General features: G+C 43.4%; 1 protein-coding gene and 1 long non-coding RNA gene across 2 annotated transcripts in view; one reads left to right on the forward strand and one right to left on the reverse strand.

Moving 5' to 3' along the window:
• Positions 1 to 10,946, reverse strand: part of LOC109304966 — a 20,763-nt gene extending 9,817 nt beyond the window's left edge. Inside the window, exons 1-2 of the long non-coding RNA XR_002099517.1 lie at positions 10,935 to 10,946; positions 8,033 to 8,041 (exon numbers count right to left, since the gene is read on the reverse strand). This is a non-coding gene — a long non-coding RNA (uncharacterized LOC109304966). The remainder of the gene's footprint in view (positions 1 to 8,032; positions 8,042 to 10,934) is intronic.
• Positions 1 to 19,526, forward strand: part of GDAP1 (ganglioside induced differentiation associated protein 1) — a 20,224-nt gene extending 698 nt beyond the window's left edge. The window contains exons 2-6 of the mRNA XM_019527818.1: positions 822 to 1,014; positions 1,933 to 2,106; positions 12,363 to 12,457; positions 14,215 to 14,329; positions 17,468 to 19,526. Coding sequence (XP_019383363.1) covers positions 822 to 1,014; positions 1,933 to 2,106; positions 12,363 to 12,457; positions 14,215 to 14,329; positions 17,468 to 17,850 — 960 coding nt within the window. The 3' untranslated portion in view covers positions 17,851 to 19,526. The remainder of the gene's footprint in view (positions 1 to 821; positions 1,015 to 1,932; positions 2,107 to 12,362; positions 12,458 to 14,214; positions 14,330 to 17,467) is intronic.
• The last annotated feature ends 4,402 nt before the right edge of the window (positions 19,527 to 23,928 follow it).

Raw genomic sequence — 23,928 nt, forward strand, 5'->3', positions numbered from 1 at the left:
GAGCAGCGCCGGGGTCCAGGGTTACACCGGGGTGGTTTAAAATCGGAAATGTCGCACTCGGGGGTTGCTAAAATACAGTGTGCAGCGTCTCCGTGATCAGCCGGGTGATCGCATGCACTGGGGGAAAGGAGGGGAGAAATCACCCCGCCTTTAGGGCCAGCTGATTGCTTTTTCTTCTTCTTCCAAAAATGGTGTGTGTGTACTGTATGTATGTATGTGTGTGTGTGTATACATATGTGTGTATCTACACATATGTATATGTGTGTACATATATGTGTGCGCGTATGTGTGTATATATATGTGTGTGTATGTCTCTGTGTATATATGCATATGTGTGTGTGTGTGTGTGTGTGTGTGTGTATGTATGTATGTATTAAGCTTGCCTTTAAGGCAACATCATTTTGCATTACTCAGTCATTTAAAAGTAGACACACGCTTTTCCAGAACAACGATCCGTGAACCAGCCACTAAGTATTCATGCTGAAGATTAAGGTGTTGAAAGGAGTGTGTTAGGCAATAACTGTTGACGGTTACCACTGTCAGGAACTGTGTCAGTGTAGTGCCTCAAGGCCCCAGTGGAGATTCTGCTAAGTGCTCTAGAAGCATAACAGCACAGTCCCCAGCTACAGCATATGCAATCTACATAGCCTAAGAGTAGGAGAAAAGAAAGACAGAGGTGAAGTGATTTTGTCTAGAGACAAGAGATCATTGGTTAGGCCTCTTGATTCCTCCTGAACCATACTGACTCTATAATTAAACAGTCTCTATTAGTTTATTCATGGTAAATGCCTGCATCAAGTAATTCTTGCAATATTTTTCAGGTGCGCTTGGTAATTGCTGAAAAAGCACTAAAATGTGAGGAACATGATGTTAATCTACCGCTGAGTGAGCACAATGAACCATGGTTTATGCGTCTTAATTCATCCGGTGAAGTCCCTGTTCTTATCCATGGAGAAAATATTATTTGCGAGGCAACACAAATTATTGATTATCTTGAAAGCACTTTTATGAATGGTAATGCTAAAAATATTTGAGTTTATGAGATATTTCCCTTGCTAATAATATACAATAATTATGTATCTCTTGTAGAGCTCTGTTCATATCCACAGGATGTTTACAGTTCCAAAAGCAAACTAAAAGGTCATGTTGAACTCCCTGTCAGAGTTTCTCACACACAAAGATTGATGGTGATCTCCTTGCTAACCTTTTGTTCAGAAAACAACTTCCCAGAGGACTAAGGGGTGTTGGTAAACTGAAAGTACGCAGTGGCATACTGAAATAAATGAACTTTTCCAAGTATGTTTTAAAACATAAAAGTATTTTTATATCAAATGCCTTCAGTGTTCCAGCTCTAAGTGGTGCTGGGTATACCAGTTGCTTAGTCTTGGTCCCCTCTGGGCTTTGGTCCCAGTAGAGCCCAGCTTTCTGCTTTCAGCACTGCCTGGGGGATGGGCATGTGGGAAGTGCATCTCCCGCTGCTTCCAGGCCCTGGGGGGAAGCATGCAAGAAGGCATGCTCCTTTAACATTTTATAATAATCTTTCTGAATGTTTGAGATGTCCCTTTCTAATGGGCTATAGGGATGTTTATTATACATTCACAGGCTGTAACAAAAATGGGTGTAAAAAATGGATGTAAAAAATGGATGTTCATGAAAATATTTGAAAATAATACACAACAGACCAGATTCTTTGGTATGCTTAGGCCTCTTGAATCCATGTGTGTATTTAGCTGGATAGGGATAGGAACACTCAAGTGCTTGAGATCAAGTATATGCTCAAATGTTTTACTGACTGGGGCTCTAGGGCTAACGCCATACAATAATAAGGCTTTTTCACGATGATCATGTCATCTGTGCTAGTTGGAAATAGTCATAATACTACTTTACCATATTGCATTTCATTTTGTTTTTACTTTCTTAAATGTATTTCAGAGAAAACACCAAGACTAATGCCAGAAGATGGAAGCATGTATTATCCAAGAGTGCAGCACTATAGGGAGCTTCTGGACTCCTTGCCAATGGATGCCTACACACATGGCTGTATTTTGCACCCAGAATTAACTGTGGATTCCCTGATTCCAGCTTATGCAACAACCAGAATTCGTAGTACGTATTAAATGTAATATGAAATTACTGCCATTTAACAGATTTTGCTTACATGATTCTAAGCATATGCTGTTTTTTTAAAGGTCCTTGATATCTGAATAACAATATAATGTTAAAAAAAATGATCCCATAACTACTCAGATACACATTATGTTGTTGTTGGAAAAGATTTTTAACAGATGGATGCCTACAGCTGTGCATTTGTATAGCTGGAAGCAGCTGGGTGATCAGGATTTTTGAAGATGTGAACACTTAATTACTGTATTGTATGGTGCATAGGTAAAAAAACCCAAACAACTGTATAAGCCAACTCCATATTTCCGTAAAAAAAGTTAGGATTTGTGTATGTCCACTGTATAAATCATCAAACCCACCTCGGTGCCTGGAAGCCTGGGTGGGCTTGTGGGAGAGGTGGCATGCTGGCAGGCTCCTGGGAAGTTGGATTGGGCCCCTGAGAGTAGTCAGGGCCCAAGCTTCCCTGGCTATTTGGGTAGCACAGGGCCTGCTGGCAGCTGTGGCAAAGTTGGGGGGTCCCTGGCTAGGCACATAGCTAGCTTCCTACCTGCCTCCGGGCACACCGCCCACCTGTCTTGCCTGCCATGCCTTGTTGTTAATTAATTAATAGTTGTTAATTAAGGCAGGAGGCCACCCATTGTACACCCTGATACTGGGAAGCGGGTTATCCGTGGCTCCGTTCCATCCCTGCACCGTGGCCCAAGCCTCGCAGATGGCATCTCAAGCAGTTGGCTCAACTGTCCCCTTGACCCATCAGCTGTGGCCCCACTCATGGGACCTTCAGCTTCAGTAAGCCCTGGCCCCATCTCAGGCCAGTCGGGGCCCTTAGTTTCTTCACTCATCATGGGCATTCCTCACAGTGGGCCCCTGGCCCTTTTGACCCTTCCAGTCCTGGCCCCAGCATTGAGCAGTCGAGTGCCTCAGGATGGGTTTTCACCTCCTGCCTGCACTTAGGGATCAGGGTCCCCTATTCCCTGCTCAGGTGCTCCTGGAAGCATGGCTGGACCTGAGGGGTCGCTCCCCCAGCAGGCTCAGGCACCTCCAGAAGCTTACCTGGCCTACCCTGCTCTGGTGGAATATGGCCCACCCAAAGGTGAGGCCTGGGGTTAAGGCACCCCTACTCTCTTTTCACTGGGGTGGTAACTGGCCTGGCATTTCCTGGGGGTTCCTGAGCCACTGAGAGCCCCACCAGGCCACCCACTCCTGGCAGGGTGCAGTTTTAGGTCATGCCCTGGAACAGGAGCCTCCAAACCATCCTCTGTAGCTCCTTCCCTTACCTCCAGAATGTTGTATTCTGCCTGGCCTGCCAGTAGCGAACTGCCCTGTTTATATAGGCAGCCATGGATCTAAAATGGCTGTTGCAATTAAGCACCTGCCGGCTGCCTGGCTCGGTCCTTAAAGTGGCCAGCACCAACAGTGCCCTGCCACAGCAGCCCATCCATCCCATCCCAGAGGGTGCTGCCACTGCAGAGGGAAGGACTGGGACCTCCCATTGCTCAGGGGCTTCCCAGCCCAGTGACAGCTCACCCCCTGGGTGCAGGACAGGCAGGGAAGCTCTACTGAAAACAGGATCAGGCACCCTGCAGCTTCGGTCTTCAGCGGGGACCTGCAGCTGGCAGGACTCCTGGTACTGCCTGGGAAGGGGCTGGTTTGCAGTGCGGGGAGGGTAGGGGTGTCAGGCAGGGCTCCCCCACTGCCAAACTCCCCCCACAAAGGCAGAACTGGTGAGGGGCCCAATTTTGCTTTCAGAGGAGCCTCCCTGCCTGCCTCACAGCTGGTGGGTGGGTTGCTGCTGGGCAGGGTCACCCCTGAGCTGCAGGGTATCTGTTCCTTCCCTCTGCAGCAGCGAAAGTGGAGGAAATGATCTTGCATTTACTCCAGGGTAAGAGCATGCACAGAGGCAGTTAGCATGGAGTGGATTACATGCTGTAAACTGACACTGTAGCATACTTCACAGAGACTTACTTATGTAGCCATATCTGTTGTTTCTTTTGATGGCTGAAAATTTTGAATGACTTGGGCATTTTTGGAAATGGAACATAATTCCTAAGCCACTTAGGCAGTATTGAAAATTGTATTCAGTAGCTCCAAATTTAGGATTTTAGGAAACTTCAGTTCCATTTTCTCAGAGCTAGTAAATGTACAGTCATTATAAAACGATCCATTGAAGAAATAGCTATTTTGGGGATGGAGGTGAACCAGGAGTAAGTCACTGTTTTAGAATGAAGATGTCTTTTGTCATATACCTGGATTGAATATGACCATCACATACAGTCGTGATGTCATTTGACTTCAGCAGAAGCATGAGCAGCCTCAGTAGAGTAACTAAGGGTGGACAAGAGGGTCACCTGCCCTGGGCACCAAATTAGGAGGGGTACTGGAATTGCCTTCTATTACCACAGAGTTCATGCCTCAGTTGCATACCCATGCTGGGAACTTCAATATTTCCCAGCTGCTGCTACTGCTGCTGCTTTAAGATTAACATCTGGGATGGGGCAGAGTATGCAGGGGCAGCAGCAGCAGTTCAGCCATGAGTAGACACGGGTTTAGGAGTTCGTGGCATGGGTAACACTGCTGCCTCTCCCCGGCTCCACTGTCAGAACCCACATGCCCCACAGCCCCTCCCTCAGATCCCATGCACCCTGTGTCTCTCCAAACCCCGTGCCCCCTGCCCACTTGTTCTTGGAACCACATGCTTGTTATGCCACTGAGAACCTTTCAGAGTTTCAAGTTCCATTGGACTTTGATTTCTGTTGGACCTTGCTCTACTTTATTCTGCATGCTAGAACAAAGAGGCCTTCTATTACCAAATTTCTGTTCCCTGTTTACATACTTACCACCTGTAGACAAATCACCCTTATTATTTTTTCTTAAATGAGATAGACTCACTTCCAGAAGTGTCTCCATATAAGGTTTGTTTTCCAACCTTGTAATCATTCTCATAGCTCACCTCTGAACCCTCTATAATTTTTCCACTTCATTCTTGAACCACGGACACAAAAATGAATACAGTATAGCTGTAGTGGTTTATAATACAGTGCCAAATACAGAGATAATTGTTTATATATCTTCTGCTTATATATCTAAGACTGTATTAGGCCTTTTGGCCACAGTATCAGAGTTAATGCTTATCAGTGATGATTCCCAAGTCTTTCTCAATGTTAACCTGCTTCCCAGGTACAGTTTCTGACTCTGGAAGTATGGCCTATATTCTTTGTTTCTAGATATATGACTTTACATTTGTCTTTATTGAATTCATATTGTTTGCATAACCCCAATTTATCAAATGATCCAGATTGCTCTATATTACTGACTAATCGCTTTCATTATTTTTTACTCTTCTATTTACTGTCACATTAAAGGTTTATTAGTAATGGTTGTATGTTTTGTTCCAGTTCCTTCATAAAAATATTAAAATAGTATAAGGCCAAGAATCACTCCTGGAAGGACTCCAAAGGAAACACATTTGCTCAGTGATGATTCCCTATTTACAGTTACATTTTGAGGTCTCTTAGCTCATTTTTTATCCATTTGCTGAACATTGTGTTGATCCTTTATTTTTATAATTTCTTAACCTATCACATGGTGCAAAGTCAAAGTATATTCTATCTGCACTATAACATTGACAAACCAAGCTTGTAATGTTATCAACAAATAATAGAAAGTTTGATCACTATTTTCCATCAACCTATCTTGACTGGCAATTCTTTTAATTATTTAAATGCTCTTTTAATCTTATTTGACTTCTTTATTAATTGACTTAGGAGCTTTTCAATTATTTGGCCCAGGATTGAAACCAGGCTGATGAGCCTATAACTTGAATCACCCCATTTATTTTAAAACATTGGTACAACATTACCTTTCTTCCACTTCTCTGGAATTTCTTCAGTATCCTAAGACACACTAAAAATTAACCTGCCCAACATCTTAAAAAATTTGGATAGAGGTTACCTAGACTTCATAATTTAAAAAGGTCCAACATTAATAGCAGTTGTTTAACCTTCCACTTAGTTATTCTTAGAATAGAAACTCACTGCTGTCAGCATTGTCATTAAATGGAAACACATCATCTGGCTTTTTCTCAGATACAAAACAGTAATACATTTACTAAGACTCCCACATTTTTTGCATTATTATCGATAGTTTTACCATGTTTACTCAGTAGTGATTCAGTGCCATTCAGTGCCATTATTAGGGTTTCCTTTGTTTATAACTACTTAAAAACCTTCTGTTTTTTGTCTTTGACTCTGTCAGCTGTATACTGTCTTGTGTCCTCTTGGTTGTTTTATTGATGCCCTACAACAGTGGTTTTCAAACTTCCTAAAGTCACAGAACCCCTTCAAATCACTTCTGCTATGGAACCTCTACCCCTGACTCTGTGGGCCATGTGAGCTGATGTGGAGCCACGTGATCTGGCCTAGGAATGGCAGCACAACACCTCCAAGCCCACCCTGCCATTACTCTCAGTCTCTTTGTGGAAACTCGGATGACCTATCACAGAACTACAAAATACAGTTTGAAAACCACTATCCTACAGTGTAAAGCTTCTATATATATACTAGCCAATTGCCTCTCAAGAATGATGGCCTGGTGGGGTGGGGGAGAAGGAAGAGTGGCCAGGGACAGAGGCCTGTGTCTGGCCCCAGCTCCCCCCACCTTTGGGGCCAGGCCTGCTTCCCCTCTTTCCCCTACTTTGGGGCTGGAGACAGGCGGGACCCCACTCTATCCGGTGGCCCCGCCTCCCCCTGCTTCGTCACCTTGCCTGGCCCCCCTGTTCTGTCACTGCCCCCTGCAGGGGGGCATAGCCAGTAGCACTGGCCTTGCTGGGTTCTACTGGCACCACCCCAACCCCTCCATCTGCCCTGGCATCGCCCCTGCACCCCTCTGTTTGCCCTGTCGCCACTGCCTGGAGGGAACTGGGGGGTTGTGGCCAGCTGCTTTGGGGCCGGTGCCAGGGCTGCTCCACCTACCCAACCCAGGGGGCTGGCAGGAATGGAGCCCAGCATCTGGCCCTGCATCCCTGTTCCCATCATCCAGCTCTGCCCCCCCCAATTTGGGTGCGACCCTCTTCCCCCCGGTGGTTTGGGTCCAGGGCCACTCCCCAGCTGCCGTGGCGGTTCTGACCCCATTCCCTCACCCCCTCACACCACTGCCACTTCCTCCATGGAGCGGGGGGGGGACCCCCTCCATCCCCTTTGCCCATGCCATCATGGTGGCACTCCACCACCTGCTGTCTGGAACGCTGTTGGAGCACTCTGTCTGACTGCCATGACAGTCAATCAGAGTGCAAATATAGCGTTACAGACAGACAGACAGACTACGACTTTTATAATATTAGAATTTATTGTTATCAGTTTCTACCTTTCTTATTTTTAATTTATTTATATACTATTATTATGATTATATATATATATATATTTAGCTATATCTGTATATGTGCGTGTGTGTGTGTGTGTGTGTGTGTGTGTGTGTGTGTGTGTGTATAGAGAGAGAGAAAGAGAAAGAGATAGTGTTGGCATGTTGTAGCTGTAATGGTCCAGGAATGTACAAGAGTTAGGGATTTTTTTTGCAATAACTTGTGTTGGACTAACCATATAGATGGGAGAGAATTTTTAGAGGCTTTTGGACACAAAGTACCTGCAGCAGGGACCTGGCCCTCCCATGCATTCACCAGGGCAATGACTGCCATGGCATCCTATGGTTCCCACGATCCCAGGCTGTCCTAGCAGTGCGTAATGAGCCCATGGACAGGCTTCATGCCCCCCTGCATGCTTGCCCCCAGGGTAGGGCAGGGAAGTGGCAGGAGATGCACTTCCTATGTCCCCATCCTCCGGGTAGGACTGAACACAGGGAGCTGGGCTCTGCTGGGATCTGGAGCCCAGAGGGGACCAAGACTAAGCAATTGGTGTACCCATCACCACTTAGAGCTGGGATGCTGAAGCTGCAGCCAGTATTGATTTCTGCAGGGTCTCTCAGAACTTGCCAGCAGCCACAACGCATGTAGAGACATGAAGGGCTCTGGGTTAGCTCAGGCCAACCTGGAACTTTCCTTATAGGGCAGCACCAGCCCCAGCCCCAGAGAAGGGGAGGAGCTGGTGTAGGCACTAGGCCATATTGTTTTCCTCTGCTGGAGCTGAGGACATCTTGTTGGAGACCAGCTCAACCCTGGCTCCCATGGCAGGAACCTGATCACCCTGAAGACACTGGAGGCCAGGTACCTGCAGGAGCCTCATAAGAGTTCCTAATAGCTGTGACCCCAAATTACCCACAGAGGTTGGCCTGCTACAGGCCTACCCTGTGATTTAGGCTTCTGACTGGGGGCGAACTCTGAAGAATCTCTGCTGTCTGACGAGAAGGCAGACACACACCACAGGGCTGAAGCTAGGCCCGTAAGGAGGCAGAAGGGGTGTGTGAAACAGGCCATATTTGATTCAGATTCAGATTTTCCCAAATCAGGGACTGTGATTCAATTTGTTGATTTGGATCACTGTCCTGATTTGATGAGCTGAATCCAAATCTAAAGATTCGATGCTGATTCGGAGAATCAGCAATTCGGCCATAGACACAGCTTTAAATGTTTTTTCTACATACCTTGAGGTACCAGACACGGCTTGTGAATGCTGTGATGGTGCGGTGGATGGAGCATTCCACAGGAGTGTGGGGTCGGGTGGGGGGGAGCCTGCATGCTTGGTGGTGAACCCGGAAGTGGACCAGAAGTACTTCCAGTGCACTCCCGGGTCTGCCACCAAGCTCATGGGGCCCTGCCGTGTCCCCCTGGCTTGGCAATTGCCTGTGGGGGGGGCCCTTAGGTGCCCCCCCGGCCCAGGAAGCACCAGTCACCAAGCTGAGTGGTGGGGTGGGCGTCCCCCATGTACTCCCTGGTGGACCATGAAGTGGACCGGAAGTGTTTCTGGTCCACTTCCGGGTCTGCTGCTGAGCATGCTGGGCCCCCCTCCCCCCACATGCTCCATGTACCCCACATCTCAGCATTCACGAGCCGCCTGGTACCCTGAGGTATGTAGAAAAAACATTTAAAGCTGTGTCTATGTCTGAATTATCAAATCTCTCTGAATCTCTCCAAATCGATTCTGAGGGCTCCGATTTGATTCAGAGAGATTAAAGTGGCTCCTGATTCGATTTGGATTTGGAGATTTGGCTGCCGAATTGGGCCAAATCTCCACCCAATTGAATCAGTGAATGAAGCTTCACACAGCCCTAGTAGGCAGAGATGATTATTTACGTTATATTGCTTTATTAATTTCTATGTAGGATGGATGGGAGAGCCTTACCAGAGTCACAGGGCTTGGCCAGCTCATGTTGGTTCCAGATTGCTTTGTTTTTGTCTTCTCACATGGGATCTTTTGAAGACAGACAGACACCTGGAAGGGCCAGGCATCTATCTCAATCACCAGAACACCCGCATGGACAGGGGTAGGGTGTAAGGGAGGTGGAGCATCACAGAAAATGCCCAGACACTGCCACATCATGGCAAACCCCATACAGTCAGGTACCACCTCCTGATAGCCTTTGTATTAAGGTCATGGAAGGTGGGATATAGAAAACAGGGTGTATACAGTTTGACCTAGCTTTGAACCAGAGGTGGAACACACTGTGAGACATCAGCAAGACATGGGACACATATAGGGATGGTAGGAGCGTGTACTGATAGCCCAGAGTCATTTGGGCGCATGAAAGGCAGCCTTTCGCCTATTTAACATCACAATAATTTATCAACAAGGTGTGGCAGAAGAACAAGTTGGGTGGTTTGCCTAGAGACAATGACAGGGCCATAATAGTAGCGGGCCTGGAAAGTGCCTTTGTCACAGATATCACAGAAATCCTTGCACCTGTAAAATATATACTCCCCCCCACCCTCCACCCACGTGTGTGTATTTATGTATGCATGTATATATATTTGAATAATATTACATAACTTTAGGGAGTTGTTGTCTTCATTTCCTGCCAGGCCGAATTTTTAATCAGCATAAACTTCTTTCTCAATTGTGTGATTGGGAATCTAATAAAAAGTTCCTAAGAAACTCCTAATTATCATCACATATTTTGTTTCAGTTTTTTCTTCCAGATGATTTGGCTCATAATTGTTTTGAGTATTTTTGTATTGTCTCTTTTAAAGCATCACACTTATATATTACTGGGCGCGTCTGCATGAGAAATGACATTGCTGTAGTGACAAGCTATGGTGATGTAGCTTGTTGCTACAGTGTTATAGCATCAGCATGCACAAACTGTGATGCCAATGCTACATCACCATGGTGACCACTGGTGACATAGTGTTTAAAAATAATCGTGCGCTGCTGGGGACTGTGCAGTACTGCTGGGTACTGTGTAGTCATTTAGTACTTGCTAAACCAAGTTCTAAATGACTGCGCAGTACCAAATGTGCAGCCAGGGGCACATGTAGATGTGCCTACTGATTAGCATTTTATCTGCAAATGCAATGAAGTCAGGATCCTTGATGCCTATTATCTTTTAGCTCTATATTCAATTCCTTCAAAATATTCATGTGGAATATTGTCACTTTCCATATTCATGGCCACGTGACATTGAAACAAAAAGCATATAAAATAATTGGTCAGCATTGTTTAATAACACTGTTACTTCAGGTTAACTCTGCAGACTTCATCTAAGTTAGTCCCAATTTCCCCAGTTCAAGGGAAAGAGGACTCAAGCTCTGTGTTCAGTTCATTATTGAAGATATTAGTTTTTATTCAAGACTTTCTTAGTCATGGCTTAATGTTTGACATTCTGGATTTGTAAATTGGGAAGTCTCTGGCCAGTTTCATGTGAACTACATCCTTAAAGAGTGAAGATGTTATTTCCTACATAACAAAAGATAAATAGTAATCTTTTTCCAAGTTTTTCACTCCACCTCTTCTTCCAAACTTTGTATCTTGGGGCATCTTGGGTCAGGTTTTAAAAGGTGTTTCAAGCCCTAAAGATGTAAATAGTCTGCCATGGAGTTAGGTGCCTAACCTGGTTAGATTTTAAAAAACCCAACAACTGGACCCCTTGCTGTATTTTTAGGCATCTAAATACTTCTAAAAATATGTAAACGTATTGGCACCACCATAAATGATACATGCAGAACTATAACAGGCTGCCTAAAACCCACCCCTGTTCACTGCCTATATGCACTATGCAGCATAGTGTCTCCTTGCAGAGGAGAAAAGTAGCAGGTGACATTGACCAGCAGGTACAAGACTCAGATGACCACCACCCACTATATGGACATCAGCCAGTGCACTGTCATCTCTCATAGAGGAACAGCTTTTTGTCTTCTATCACACCATTGACCACATCCCCAGAATCATTCAGAACTACCCTCTGGCAAAAAGAATGGGAGAAACTAGGCAACAAACATGTTGAATGGAGCTGGTGAGGAATTACCCCCAGTAAGGATTTAGCATGCAGCTCCAACTACAAATGACATACATGGAAGAGCCTGAACAGATTGAGAATGGGTCTTGGAAGATGCAACTTTCTCATGAAATTGTGGGGCCTCTATGCAACTGATTGATTCATTTGTCATGAGAAGCAAACCATGGATCATCTCCTGAGATGTCCTATAGCATCACAATGCACCCCGTAAGATCTGGCAGCACCAACACCAGATACAGTGGCCTGTGCAGAATAATGGGAACAGACCATATAGCAATATTGGAGACCCGACAAAGACAACTAAAAATATTGTCTTTTGTACACTGATTTTCAGAATTGCTCAAACTCAGTGGGAACTCTGTATCCACAGCTTCTCTGGAAATCATGGCCAAAGCATCCAAAATTGAGGATCCAAAAATGAAGCACACAAAATTACAGTATACTATTCACAACTTGGCTGAAAATATTTTCAGGAGTGAAGTATGAATGTTTGTGATAGAAGTAGAACTGTTAATATGTCCTGTTACTTTAATTGTCCTTCATTCTTTTATTATAGATAACAAGACATTTTGTTTGAACTTAAGATCAAATGTATAAATTCCCTATCCTATATTCTTCCTCCCTTCGGCGTATGATTCATGGCGAATAGAAAATGTTTTGGAATCCCTGGCTTATGCAACACTTCACTGACTGATATGGATGCTTCACACAGGATCCATTTTCCATTTCTTCAGACCAGTTACAATACTTTAACTATTTTAACACAATTTATTTGCTAATTTTTATGGATTAAAACATTATATATTTGGTGATTTTATGTAATTCCATTTTCTGTTTATCAGGCCAAATAAGTAACACAGAATCTGAACTGAAGAAGCTTGCAGAAGAAAATCCAGACCTCCAAGATGCTTATATAGCAAAGCAGAAACGCCTTAAAGTAAGAAAACTCATGTTGTCCTATGTTGGTTATATTGGAATTTTCCTGAAATGTTGGTGATTGTTTTTACCAGTTGTTTTCAGTATACTTCATCAGGGGCTTACTTTTGCAAGATGTTGAGAACTCTGCCAAAGTATAACAAAGCTCTTATGTATATATCTATTAGGGCTGTGCGAAACATTGTGGGGTGTTTCATTTGAAGCTGTTTTGACGCATTTTGAGCTCAAAACAGCAAAATCTATAATAAACAAAAGGCTTCAAAACAGCTTTGAAATGAAATGGGGCACTCAAAACATTTAGGAAATTTTGAAACATTTTGACTTTTGAAGCCAGGCTTACTTGGCTTCAGCGCTGGTCCCAGGTGGCAGTGGCAGCCTCCTCTCATCTGACACGCAGATCTGGGGGCCTGCACCCCCAGGAGGGCTGCGGGGCTGTGCCAGACTCCTATTGGGGGTGTGAGCTCCCAGATGTGCATGCTGGATAAGAAGAGGCTGCCACTGCCACCTGGGCACAGCCCCCACCCAGCACTGGTCCCAGATGGCAGAGGCAGCTTCGTCTCATCTGTGGCACAGATCTGGGGGCTTGCACCCCTGGGAAGGCTGCGGAGCTGTGCCGGACTCCTCCTGGGGGTGCGAGCCCCCAGATCTGTGCATCAGATGAGAGGAGGCTGCTGCTGCCACCTGTCTCAGTCAGCAGCAGCAATCTTCTCCACTCCTGGGTGCAGCCTGCATCCAGCACCAGTCTCAGGTGGCAGCCTCCTCTCATCCGGAGCACCCCACTGGGAGCGCTGCCGGTGTCATTCAGGCAGCAGCAGCAGCCTCCTCTAATCTGGCACATAGATCTGGGGGCCTGCACCCCTGGGAGGAGTCCAGAACAGCTCTGCAGCTCTCCTGGGGTTGCGGGCCCCTGGATCTGTGTGCCGGATGAAAGGAGGCTGCAGCAGGTGGCAAGAGTCAGGAGTTGTGTTTTGAACAGTTTGAGGTGCAGTTTTCCAGAAACCTCTGCACCTATCTCCTTGAAACGTGGCAGGCTTCATGCCCTCAGAAGGGGCTACTATCCCTGCAATTTTCATCCAAATCAGGCAAGAAATGACAACGCTTTAGGCACTTTCATGATTCCCCATTATAGCCTATGGGCAAAATGTCAAAATGCATCGAAACAGTGAAACAGTTTTGACGAAACGAAATGGGACAGTGCTTCGAAATGAAACAAAATGATGAAACAAAATGCTGTCCCTTCAAAGCAGCAAAACAGATGTTGAAATGAAACGATGGTGTTTTGCACAGCCCTATTATCATCAGTGACCTGCCAAAGAATGTCTTGCATTCAAAAGTTTGTCTAACTCTATCCCAGCTACATAGTTGGTCCAATAAAAGATATCACCTTAAGAAATCCTTGCCTTTCACATAATTTATGGACTGTCATGACGACCAACATCACTCTTCCACTACTTATCTTTAAACATTTGTGATTACTTCAAAGCTGAGCATAAACTTAATTTCTGTGTTTGATTAGGGTCAGTGTGCCCAGGAATTTTCATTATCGAGAATTTACAAAATATTTGTAAAAATTAGATATTTTTTCTCTTATGTGAGTTGTCACTAAAATTCATGTCACCATAGGCATCCCCCTGGCTTTTAAACCTGATAATAACTTTTTATTAAATATGGACTGTAATGCTAAGTAAATCTTCTGAAAATGCTGTAACTATATACTACATGTATAATGGTTAAAACTGCAACCTATTTATATTTTAGTCTAAACTGCTGGACCATGATAATATAAAATACCTAAAAAAAATACTTGATGAATTGGAGAAAGTTTTGGATCAGGTTGAGACTGAGTTACAACGGAGAAATGAAGAAACACCAGGTAAAAAGGACTATTTCTGATTAATTCTAGTGACAGATGTGCAGCACAGTTGATTTAGCCAGATATCATCACTTGTTCTATGCAGACTTTTTATTATTTGATTTGCTATTTTATAACAGCATAACTCAGTCTAATTTAGTCAAATGCAATCTGTTGAATGGCTCATGGAGCCTGACAGATATTTTCAGCAGGATGTCGACAGAATTAACTGCACAATTCTACACTATTTTTTTTTTAGGCTTCAGTTCAGCATAGCAGGTATGAACCTAATTTTAAACACATTGCTGGTCATCATGTCCTTACACACATGGGTAAATAACATGCTAAATTTGGATTCCAGTGCTGGATTGACAGTCCTGGAGGCAGAGGTATTTTATTAACCAAAGAAAGGCCGCAGGCAGCGGTACTGCACATTTCCTTTTGCTGTCTTGTCAGTATCCTAATCCTTGCTAATTGTCTTTAAAGTTAGCTCTCCATGCTCACTGAAGGAAGAATCCTGTAACATTTTACTTTACTGAAATGGGACTTTCCCAGCTGAGGAAGTGCATTTTTGGCACTTGCACAGAGTTTGTGATCCTACCTGACCTAAAGTATAGACACATGCTCAGTAGCTTATGATGGTTATGTGCAGTGGATGTATGTTGTGTGCATATGTGTGCATGCTGTGTGAGCATAAATCATGAAATTCTACCTGATAAAAACCCATGACTAGCAAGTGTTAGATGCTGAAAAGGGGAGGGCACAATAGATGAATGGTTAGGGTAGTTACCCAGGCAGCAGAAGATCCATGTTGTAGGCTTCTCCCTGCTCCCCCACAAGGAAGTTTGGACCTTTCTTTCTTTGATTTTGCAGGACTAGGCTCTTAACTATCAGGCTACAGGTTTGTAATTAGGTAGTCCCTTCTCTAGCCTTCCTTTTGAAGCTGGTCCTCTGGCCTGCCAAGAAGGAAGTTTTAGGGGCTCAGGAAGAAGAGAACAAGCTATAGGGTAAAAGGCTCTGTAGTATGGATTGTGTGTAGGAAGGAAACAGGCTGTGGATTCTAGACTAGATCCTTGTTTTCTGTGGGACAGAATCTTCCCCAGTACTCTCCATCCAGTGTAACCAGTAAATATGAAGTGCAAGGTCCAGTGACTCACCTTCAGAAGGAAACTAGAGCAAGGGGTGTAGGGGTTTGATCACAGTGGCGGGAAATTAGGGAGATGCAGGTTTGAACCCCATCTGGGTGAAGGGGTCCCAGCACCTGGGTTGCCAGTTTCCTGGGTAAGTGCTATAACTACTCAAGTATTTTTTTTGTGTTGGGCCAGAATTGTGGGGATTTACACTGAAGTACATGTGTATAGAGGAGTATACCTGCCTGGCCAGAGCACACCCTCCTGTGAATGTGCCAGCATGTGGAGTAAGCTTGTAAACTGTGCCTAAGTGTCAAAAATGGCAATTACATGACGGGGTACCTGCCATTTGGATGCATACAGTGAAATAGGATTCTGCCATTAGAGTTTGATCCAGTTCCCTTTCAAGTTACTGGGAGCCTTTTCTCTAACTTCACTGGGTGCTGGATTGGACCCTCTGTCCTTCAGTTTTCTGTTGACACTACCAGTACAGATGCCTGTTAGTGTCCAACTGTGTTTCGTAAGAGAAGCCTTGCTCACTAAAATGAAATTTGGATCACTGATTCTGTTCACCTGGATTACTAGATAGGTGCAGATGGTAACAACTGCCAGTCACTATCAATGTAAGCTGGTTTAAACCAGTGCAGTATACAGTAGGAAATATTTTTTGGTCCAAAACCTCTACTGGCATAATTCCAGTGGTATTACCCCATCAATTCACTCCACATCAGACAACAGAATATCAGTGAACAAATGAGGAGTACCAGTTCTACCTCCTGCAGTGTTTGGTTTTCTCCTGCAGATCTCCTTTCCAAGCAGTGATGTGACATGACACTCACTGATCAGCTTATGATATCTGACAAGATAGCAGGCAGATGAAATTTGGCTCTAGGTCAAGTGTCTGCCTGTGGAAGGGAGGCTTCTAAAGTTCTTGAGTTTGCAATCACCTCCCAATCTCTCTCTGAGCTTCTCTTTCTTCATTTTTACTGTTCACCTCCCACTCACTAGCCTCCTTCCTCACAATGGTCTCCCTTTCACACATGGAGGGTGTATTTTTTTGTCCTTCTCATGTACAGGATTACCATGTATTAACTTATAGTTCTCTTCAGCTGTAAAGGATTGAATCCATTTACAAGTCTCTTGTCCCAGGCTCCTACCACAAACCTATAGTGCTTTTAAAAATACTAGAAAGCTGAATCCTCCCACATTCTGCTTGAGACCTAAGCAGAATATAAGTAATTCTGCTGTTTAGGAGACACAATGAGAAGGTATGAAGCCAGCCTGACATTCAGTGAAGAATTAACATGCCACCTTAACAGTTTTGGTTGGGCTATGGGTTGATTCAGTGCTGTTCTGTTGGCTCAGTTGTCAGGTTAAGTCCCTTTTGTTTAGAAAATATTCACCTTATTAGCAGTTCTTGCTTGAATTTCTCTCAATAGAGCAACACACAGAAGATGTCATAAGGTTCCAGAAGATGAGAATAGGGCTAACACAGTATCCATCTTTACACAGGAAAAAAGGAGGACCCATGGAATTATAAGCCAGTTAACCCAACTTCAATACCTGGGAAGTTACTAGAACTAATTATAAAACAGTCATTTTTTAAATACCTGTAGAAGGAAGGGTGATCACTAGCAGCTGACATGCTGTAGAACCTCCCCCACATTGGAGGTTATCAAGAAGAGGCTGGATAGGCCTGAATTAATGCCCGGTGGGAGTTACATTTACATCCATTACAACCCTACGACTCCCGAATAAGAGTTCCCAATGAGTCTTAAAGACAAAACTGAAGTGTGTATTTTATTGTATCAATAAAGAAAACCTGATCTCCTGGGAGAAAGGCTTTGAAACCTTGTATGGATAAGGTTGGAAAAATGTTAGTTACTAAAGTATTTATCTAAAATGTTGCATTGTTTATGAATACCTGTTATATACTTGCCATAGAAACAGACATGTTAGATCATACAGACTTCCACATGCTTTTAATATTAATTAACTCTTAATTCTTCATGTCTTTCTTTTTGATTAGAAGAGGGACACCAACCTTGGCTCTGTGGTGAATTTTTCAGTTTGGCAGATGTGTCACTTGCTGTTACATTACATCGTCTGAAGTTCCTGGGATTAGCAAGACGAAACTGGGGAAATGGAAAACGTCCCAACTTGGAAGCCTATTATGAGCGTGTCTTGAAGAGAAAAACATTTAATAAGGTTTTAGGACATGTCAACAACATATTAATCTCAGCAGTTCTGCCAACTGCATTCCGGGTGGCCAAGAAAAGGGCACCAAAAGTTCTTGGCTCTACCTTGTTGGTTGGCTTCCTAGCAGGGATGGGTTATTTGGCTTTCATGTGTCTTCGAAAGAGATTTGCCAATATGATGTTATCAATTAGAACACGACAAAATTATTTTTAGACTTGTGAGAGTCTTGGGATATCTTCTGTCCCCAGGGAAATATCTAAAACAAACATATAAGAAAGATTATGTCCATGGACCAAAACATTGTCACAGAATAATAGTCTCCTGCTGTTGAAGAAATGTATTGGCAATGCTGAGCTGTTTGTGGAAAATAAATGTTGAGGGGATAAGAGAGAAAAAGAAATACTTTCTTTTCAAAGGAGGAGCTGTAGATCCTGTGCCAATGCTTTGTTAGAATGACTATTGTTTCTTACTCTTTTACCAAATGACTGATATAATTTTAGTACTTTTAATTTAACAGATATTCATGCAGAAACATGGTAGGTTTCCACAGAGTGGGGAAATTCATTAGTGTGCACAGGACCAGGGTTCAAATGGGATCTAAATTGCACCTGTACCTTATGCTTTCTTCTACAAAGGAGTGAATTTCACTGCCTACTGTAGAGACAAGGATTTTTTAGGGTGATATCTTTTATTGGCCCAACTGGGGTAGTCTTAGACAAGCTTTCAAATGTAAGAAATTCTTCTTCAGGACCCTCCCTAAGAAATCCTTCTGTATCACATAATTTCTGGATGATCCTGGCTACAATATGGTTATACTCCCACTGTGTGGCATACTGATCAAGGACCATTGAATTTCTGTGGGACCACTATGACTAGTTTAGATAAAATAACATCAGTTTTTCACTGTAGGTTCACACTGTGGTACAGTTTAATTTATTTGAGAAGGATTTAAAGGGCTAAATCCTATTTCACTTTATTTATTTACACACTTTTGGCACTTAACATACAGTTTTGAATCCAGTTTTGTTTCACCCTGTTGCAAAATAGATGTACCTGCTGGAAGCAGAGAAGAGGAGGACCTTCCTATGGGTGAGCCAGTAGCCTAGAGGTTAGGGCATTGCCCAGGGGGTAGGACCCAGATTGTAGGCTCCCTTCTCTCATAGAAGGTTTAAACCTGCATCTTCTGTTTCCTAGCAAAGTGCTCTAACAAGCAGGCCACAGGTTAGGTAGTAGCCAGACCTCTTTCCAGTCATCCCCTTCAAGCTGAGCCATTGCACTTGTTCATTTAATATTCTCTGGATAAAGATCAGTAGGGAAGTTTCTGCCCTTTTGGGATCATGGCTTCAGCCTAAAATCCAGGCTCCCCTCCAAGACAAAGTAGCATTCATCCTACTGAGCTCACATGTTCAAGCTTGTTCTTCCTGGCCCCACATGCCTTATTTTCTTGCCTGTCCATGTGATTGGTTTCATGAGGAAGGCTGGAAAAGTCACCGGATGATATCTAATCTGCTGCCTCTTGTTTAGAGCACTGTGCTGGGAAGCAGAAAATGCAGACTCAAATCCCCTCTGGAAAAAAGGCGAGCTTTTTCACCACAGGCAAGTGCCCTAATCGCAAGAGTTAAAACATGGGAGAGGGGCAGAAGGACACATTTTTCCAGCATTTAGCACCTGCTAGTTGTGGGATTTTGCCTGGCTACAATTTCAGACCTTACCCAGCCTTTTACATGTACATCACCACATACCTGTCTGCACAGAGTGCATCTTTACTGAACATCCTCACTTGCCTGCCCAGTGCTGAGTTGCAAACTGTATGTAAGTGTTTAAAACTGCAGTTATGTAGTTGTGTATGTGCTATTTAGCTGAATAAAGTAAAATGGATTTAAGCCAAAGTGTGTATGAAAGTCAGCTATTTGTGTACAGGGGAAGACCTTTCAAAGGTCTCTACTCCCCTTCAGCAGGATCTGCTTCTTTATGACAAGGTTAGAAATTGGTGAAAATGAGTAACAGTACTGGACAATGACAATTTGGATTTGTAAAAATACTGTAAAAAAGGAAAAGGTCCTTTGATACTAATCACTAGTCAATGGCTGTTGTCAAATGTATTGTTGAGTTTATCTCCTTTTCATTTCAGTGAAACTTATGCACCTAACTGTGATTTGCACCTATCCTGGATTTCTGCAGCCTGAATGGAATCAGGTCCTATCAAAATTCTCATCAAAGGCTGTTCTAGCAACACTTACAGTTCATTTGTGAAGACCAGGAAGCATGCTACACATTTTTGGTCAAATGTCACAAGTTTTAGATTAGGTCACTGCACCAAAACACAAGTGAACTTTTTGAAGGTTGTCCATCACTAACTAGGGCCCACCAACTTAGTACATTTTAAATCTAATCTTTGTGTCTGTAGCTCAGTTCTATTAAAATCTGGTTGAATTCAATATAATGTAAATACTCTCTTATGGCCAGTGAATGGAACAAATATGGATTTTAATCTGGCAGTCTAGCAGAGGGTAAAGTGGATAATTTGATTGTTAAATATTGCTGGTTTAATTTAATGGAGTATTAATTTTTTTTTAAACTAAAGAAGGCCTAAATGTCACAGTCCTTTTCCATTAATAAGAAACATTCTTATGTAGGAAACAGTCCTTTTTTCTTGATGGTAAGAAGACAGTTTTATATATTTCCATTTCATGATCCATTTGTTTTGGAGAACTTGATAAACTGAATGTGCTGTATTTACCAAAACCTAACATCTCTAGAGTAATTTTAATCCAACAATACTATTAATGTGCTGGCAGCTTGAATTGACTTTTGCTTTGTTGTTTGTGTATTGCATAGCATCTGCATTTATTTGTAACTGACATATTCCATGTAAGTTATAAAGATTGTATAAACCCAGTAACTTGATGCTTTGATGACATTTCATATTTCTGGGGGGTTTGGAATACACTAAAGTATAATCTGTTCATATTATTGTAAAATTAAAAATATGCTATTTATAAATATGGACCATGTAGGATGAATTTCGTCTTCTCCCCCTTCTTTTTCAATTTGAAATGTTCTCTTCCTATAGAAATATTTTCTGTTAATGTGCAAGTGTCCACTGCAGTCCACCTTACCAATTTGTAAGTGGGCTAGCATGAGCACTAATTATTGATCAGGCTGCATGGTTTCACCCCCCTTTGAGCCCTGATCTTTTGTGCACTCCAAACTATCCTCATTAGCTGACCAAACTAGTATGTGGTGTTGAGATTGAGAAAAACTAAAATGGCCACCAGATGTCAGTGCTCTTCCAGGGCTGCTCTTTAGGTAAATCATATGAGTTGTGTTGGAAAGCTTTTGACAGTTTTCACAAATGAAAAATCAATGATTGGAAAGTGGGACAAAAGGAAGGGTTCTGATCAAACTAGCTGGCTGTTGAGGATGTTGATCAACTGCATCAAAACAACATCTTTGTTGTCTGGGTAGATTTTATTAGACCAACTAAAATACTTGAAAAAATGTTCTTTGTAAACTTTGGGGCACAAATACCCTATGTCAGGCACAGGGAGACGCTGCAGCTCTTATGAGTTCTCCAAGGTAGAAAAGAAGCTAAAGTGTACCAAGAAGTCTGTGAAAATGTAAATGAGTGGAAGTTTGGAAGACAATGCGTAGGGATGGGGGAAGGGAGGGAGATATGTGAAGAAATGTAAGGGGTCAGCTTCAGGCAGGTTACCTGGTGAATTAGATGTCAGGCAGGTTATCATGTGTCCTAAATCCAATGTCAGTATTAAGTCCATGATTTTTGTATCCAGTAGATTTATGAAGTGAAGTTCACACTCCACATTCCTTTACATGTCTCCCTCCCCCTCTCCCCACATCTCTACCCATTGTCTTGCAAACTTCCACTCATTTACATTTTCACAGACTTCTTGTCACCCTTTAGGTTCTTTTCTACCTTGGGGAACTCATAACAGCTGCAGTCTCCCTATGCCTGATGTAGGGTTGTTTGTGCCCCAAAGCTTGCAAAGAACTTTTCCCCAACTATTTGAGCTGGTTTAATAAAAGATATCACGTCTACCCAAAGAGCCTGGTCTGCCTTTGTCCTTAGACCAACACAGCTACAACCAACAACTTGCAATTTTGTTGTGGCATTTCACAAAACTGGAATATTTATTGCATAATTTCAACAGTAAACAATTAGGAAAGTATACACGTTGTGATTGTCTAGCCGAGGGCAAAGTTAAAGTAATATTTCACATTAACATGAGTCCCACTGAATAGCAATGAAATGGCACATTGACCTGAATTAACTTTTTGGACAGCACTACTTTCAGAAAAGCTCACCTTGTTAATTTTACTCAGAGCACACATCTGTTACCTAAACTGCAAACTAATTAGCTTTTGTTAGCACAGCAATTGAGTATTTAATAGGAACCTTATTTTAATTGCTTTAAAGTGCTCTTTGTGGTTAAATTTGTCTTTGTGTAGAGGACCAGGAAAGCCTATACTTCACTTAAATTAGCAAAATGGGACAGAAGTGGTGATGCATAGGCTATGTATCGGCCCTTTGCATTGGGTGAATTTTGTTTCATTTTTAAAGCTGTTTGCCTTTTAACAGTTTCCTGCCAGCATTGCTTTGTCTGCACACCTGTGAACATCTTGCCAGCTGGATGCTGTCCTCTTTATTGTTTCTATATGTCATGCAGCTGGTGCACAGCAGTATGCTAATATTTTATTTTTGTATCTTATGTTTGTATGTGGGATCAGCAAAATAAACATGGATCCTGACACAGTTATCTAGACTAATGTATCTCTTTTCTTTTAACAAAATGTAGTACATTTGACAATCACAAGATTTGGCTAAGAGGAGGAATTAAATAGGCTGATGCTGTTTGAGTCGCTGCAAGTTTTGCCATTTACATGTAATTAAATCATATGCTAGGAGTTGTTCATATGCTAGGTAGCAGATATATCGCCCCACTTTTTGCTGAAAAGTGGAAGTGAAAAAAAACCTGTTGGATTATTAAAAAAAATAGATTAAGGTGAATTATTGTCAGTCTCGGCACATCATAACTGTTTACTAAATTCCAGTCATTTACACCTGTGCAATAAGAGAGAAGTTAGCGTGGCATCTCGAGATGTCACTGAATGTGTAATTTGAAGAAAATGGGCATGTCCACACATTCAGGCATGTGCCCTTGCAGCAGCTCAAATAGAAGCAGTGCAAATTTGAGCCAGGGCTTTTTGCCTCAGTTCACATGCTCGGACATGCACTTTGGTATAGAATTATGCCACTTGGGGCAAAATAACCCTGCCTGGCTCTTCCTGGATCTGCAGCCCCTGGGAGCTAGAGCCTGGGGCCAGCTCCTGTGCTGTTCCCAGCAGTAGAAAAATCTGCTCTGTCCTGGCCCCAGCAGTATAAAAAGCTGCCCTGTCAAGTAGCTCAGGGCTACTTCCTCTCAGGAGCTTCTGGGGCCCAGCCAATTGGTACCTGGGAACACTATCCCTTGTGCCAGCTGGACTGCTGAAGCAGCCCTGAGAGTTCCCTGCACCCGTTACCCAATGCAGCAGTCTGGTACTGGGGGCTGCTGCCTTGCTGTGACCGGTTGCGCACCTGCCAGGCCTGGATGAGGCTTCTGCTCCTCTGGGCCTCTGGCTGTGGCTGTAAAGCTGGCCTTTGTGTGGCACTACTGCCATGTATGCCCCCTGCCTGGGCATCTGGGCAGCTATTGCCTGGAAGATGTTCCCAGTGTGGTGGCCTGCTTTGAACTATCAAAGCATCCTCCCGGTTGCAATTGGGTAGGAGGTCAGTCACCTCCAGCTGAGTCCAAGGTGCCACCTCTGAGCAGGCAGGGTCTTGCCACAGGCCTCCCTAGCAGGAATTCTGGTGTTCCCTAATTGAAAACTGAAAAATCCCTGATAAAAAAATCCCAAAGCCACTCTGTGAAATACCATGAAATCTATGTTCCTCCGCAATTAAAACAAAAGACCACTATATTTACATATAGGGAGAGAGAGAGAGAGAGAGAGAGAGAGAGAGACAGAGACACAGTGATCAGTTGGGCAATGTTTTATTGCTATATCTACAGTGTTAAAGCAATTTGGAAGCCTACCAGTATTTCTGTCATCATAATAAAGTTAATTCTAAACACCTATATGTTTTGTTGCCCCCCACAGGGGTTACAGCCTGCCCCCACAGGGGCCACAGACCCTCCCCACATGGGTTACAGCCCCCACAACAGGGACCAAATGGCCCCTGCAGGGGCTACCACCCCCTCCTGCAGGGTCCACATGCCCCAACACTGCTTG

Source organism: Gavialis gangeticus, unplaced genomic scaffold, assembly GCF_001723915.1.
Source record: "Gavialis gangeticus isolate Ggan-Ray unplaced genomic scaffold, GavGan_comp1, whole genome shotgun sequence".
Lineage (NCBI taxonomy): Eukaryota > Metazoa > Chordata > Crocodylia > Gavialidae > Gavialis > Gavialis gangeticus.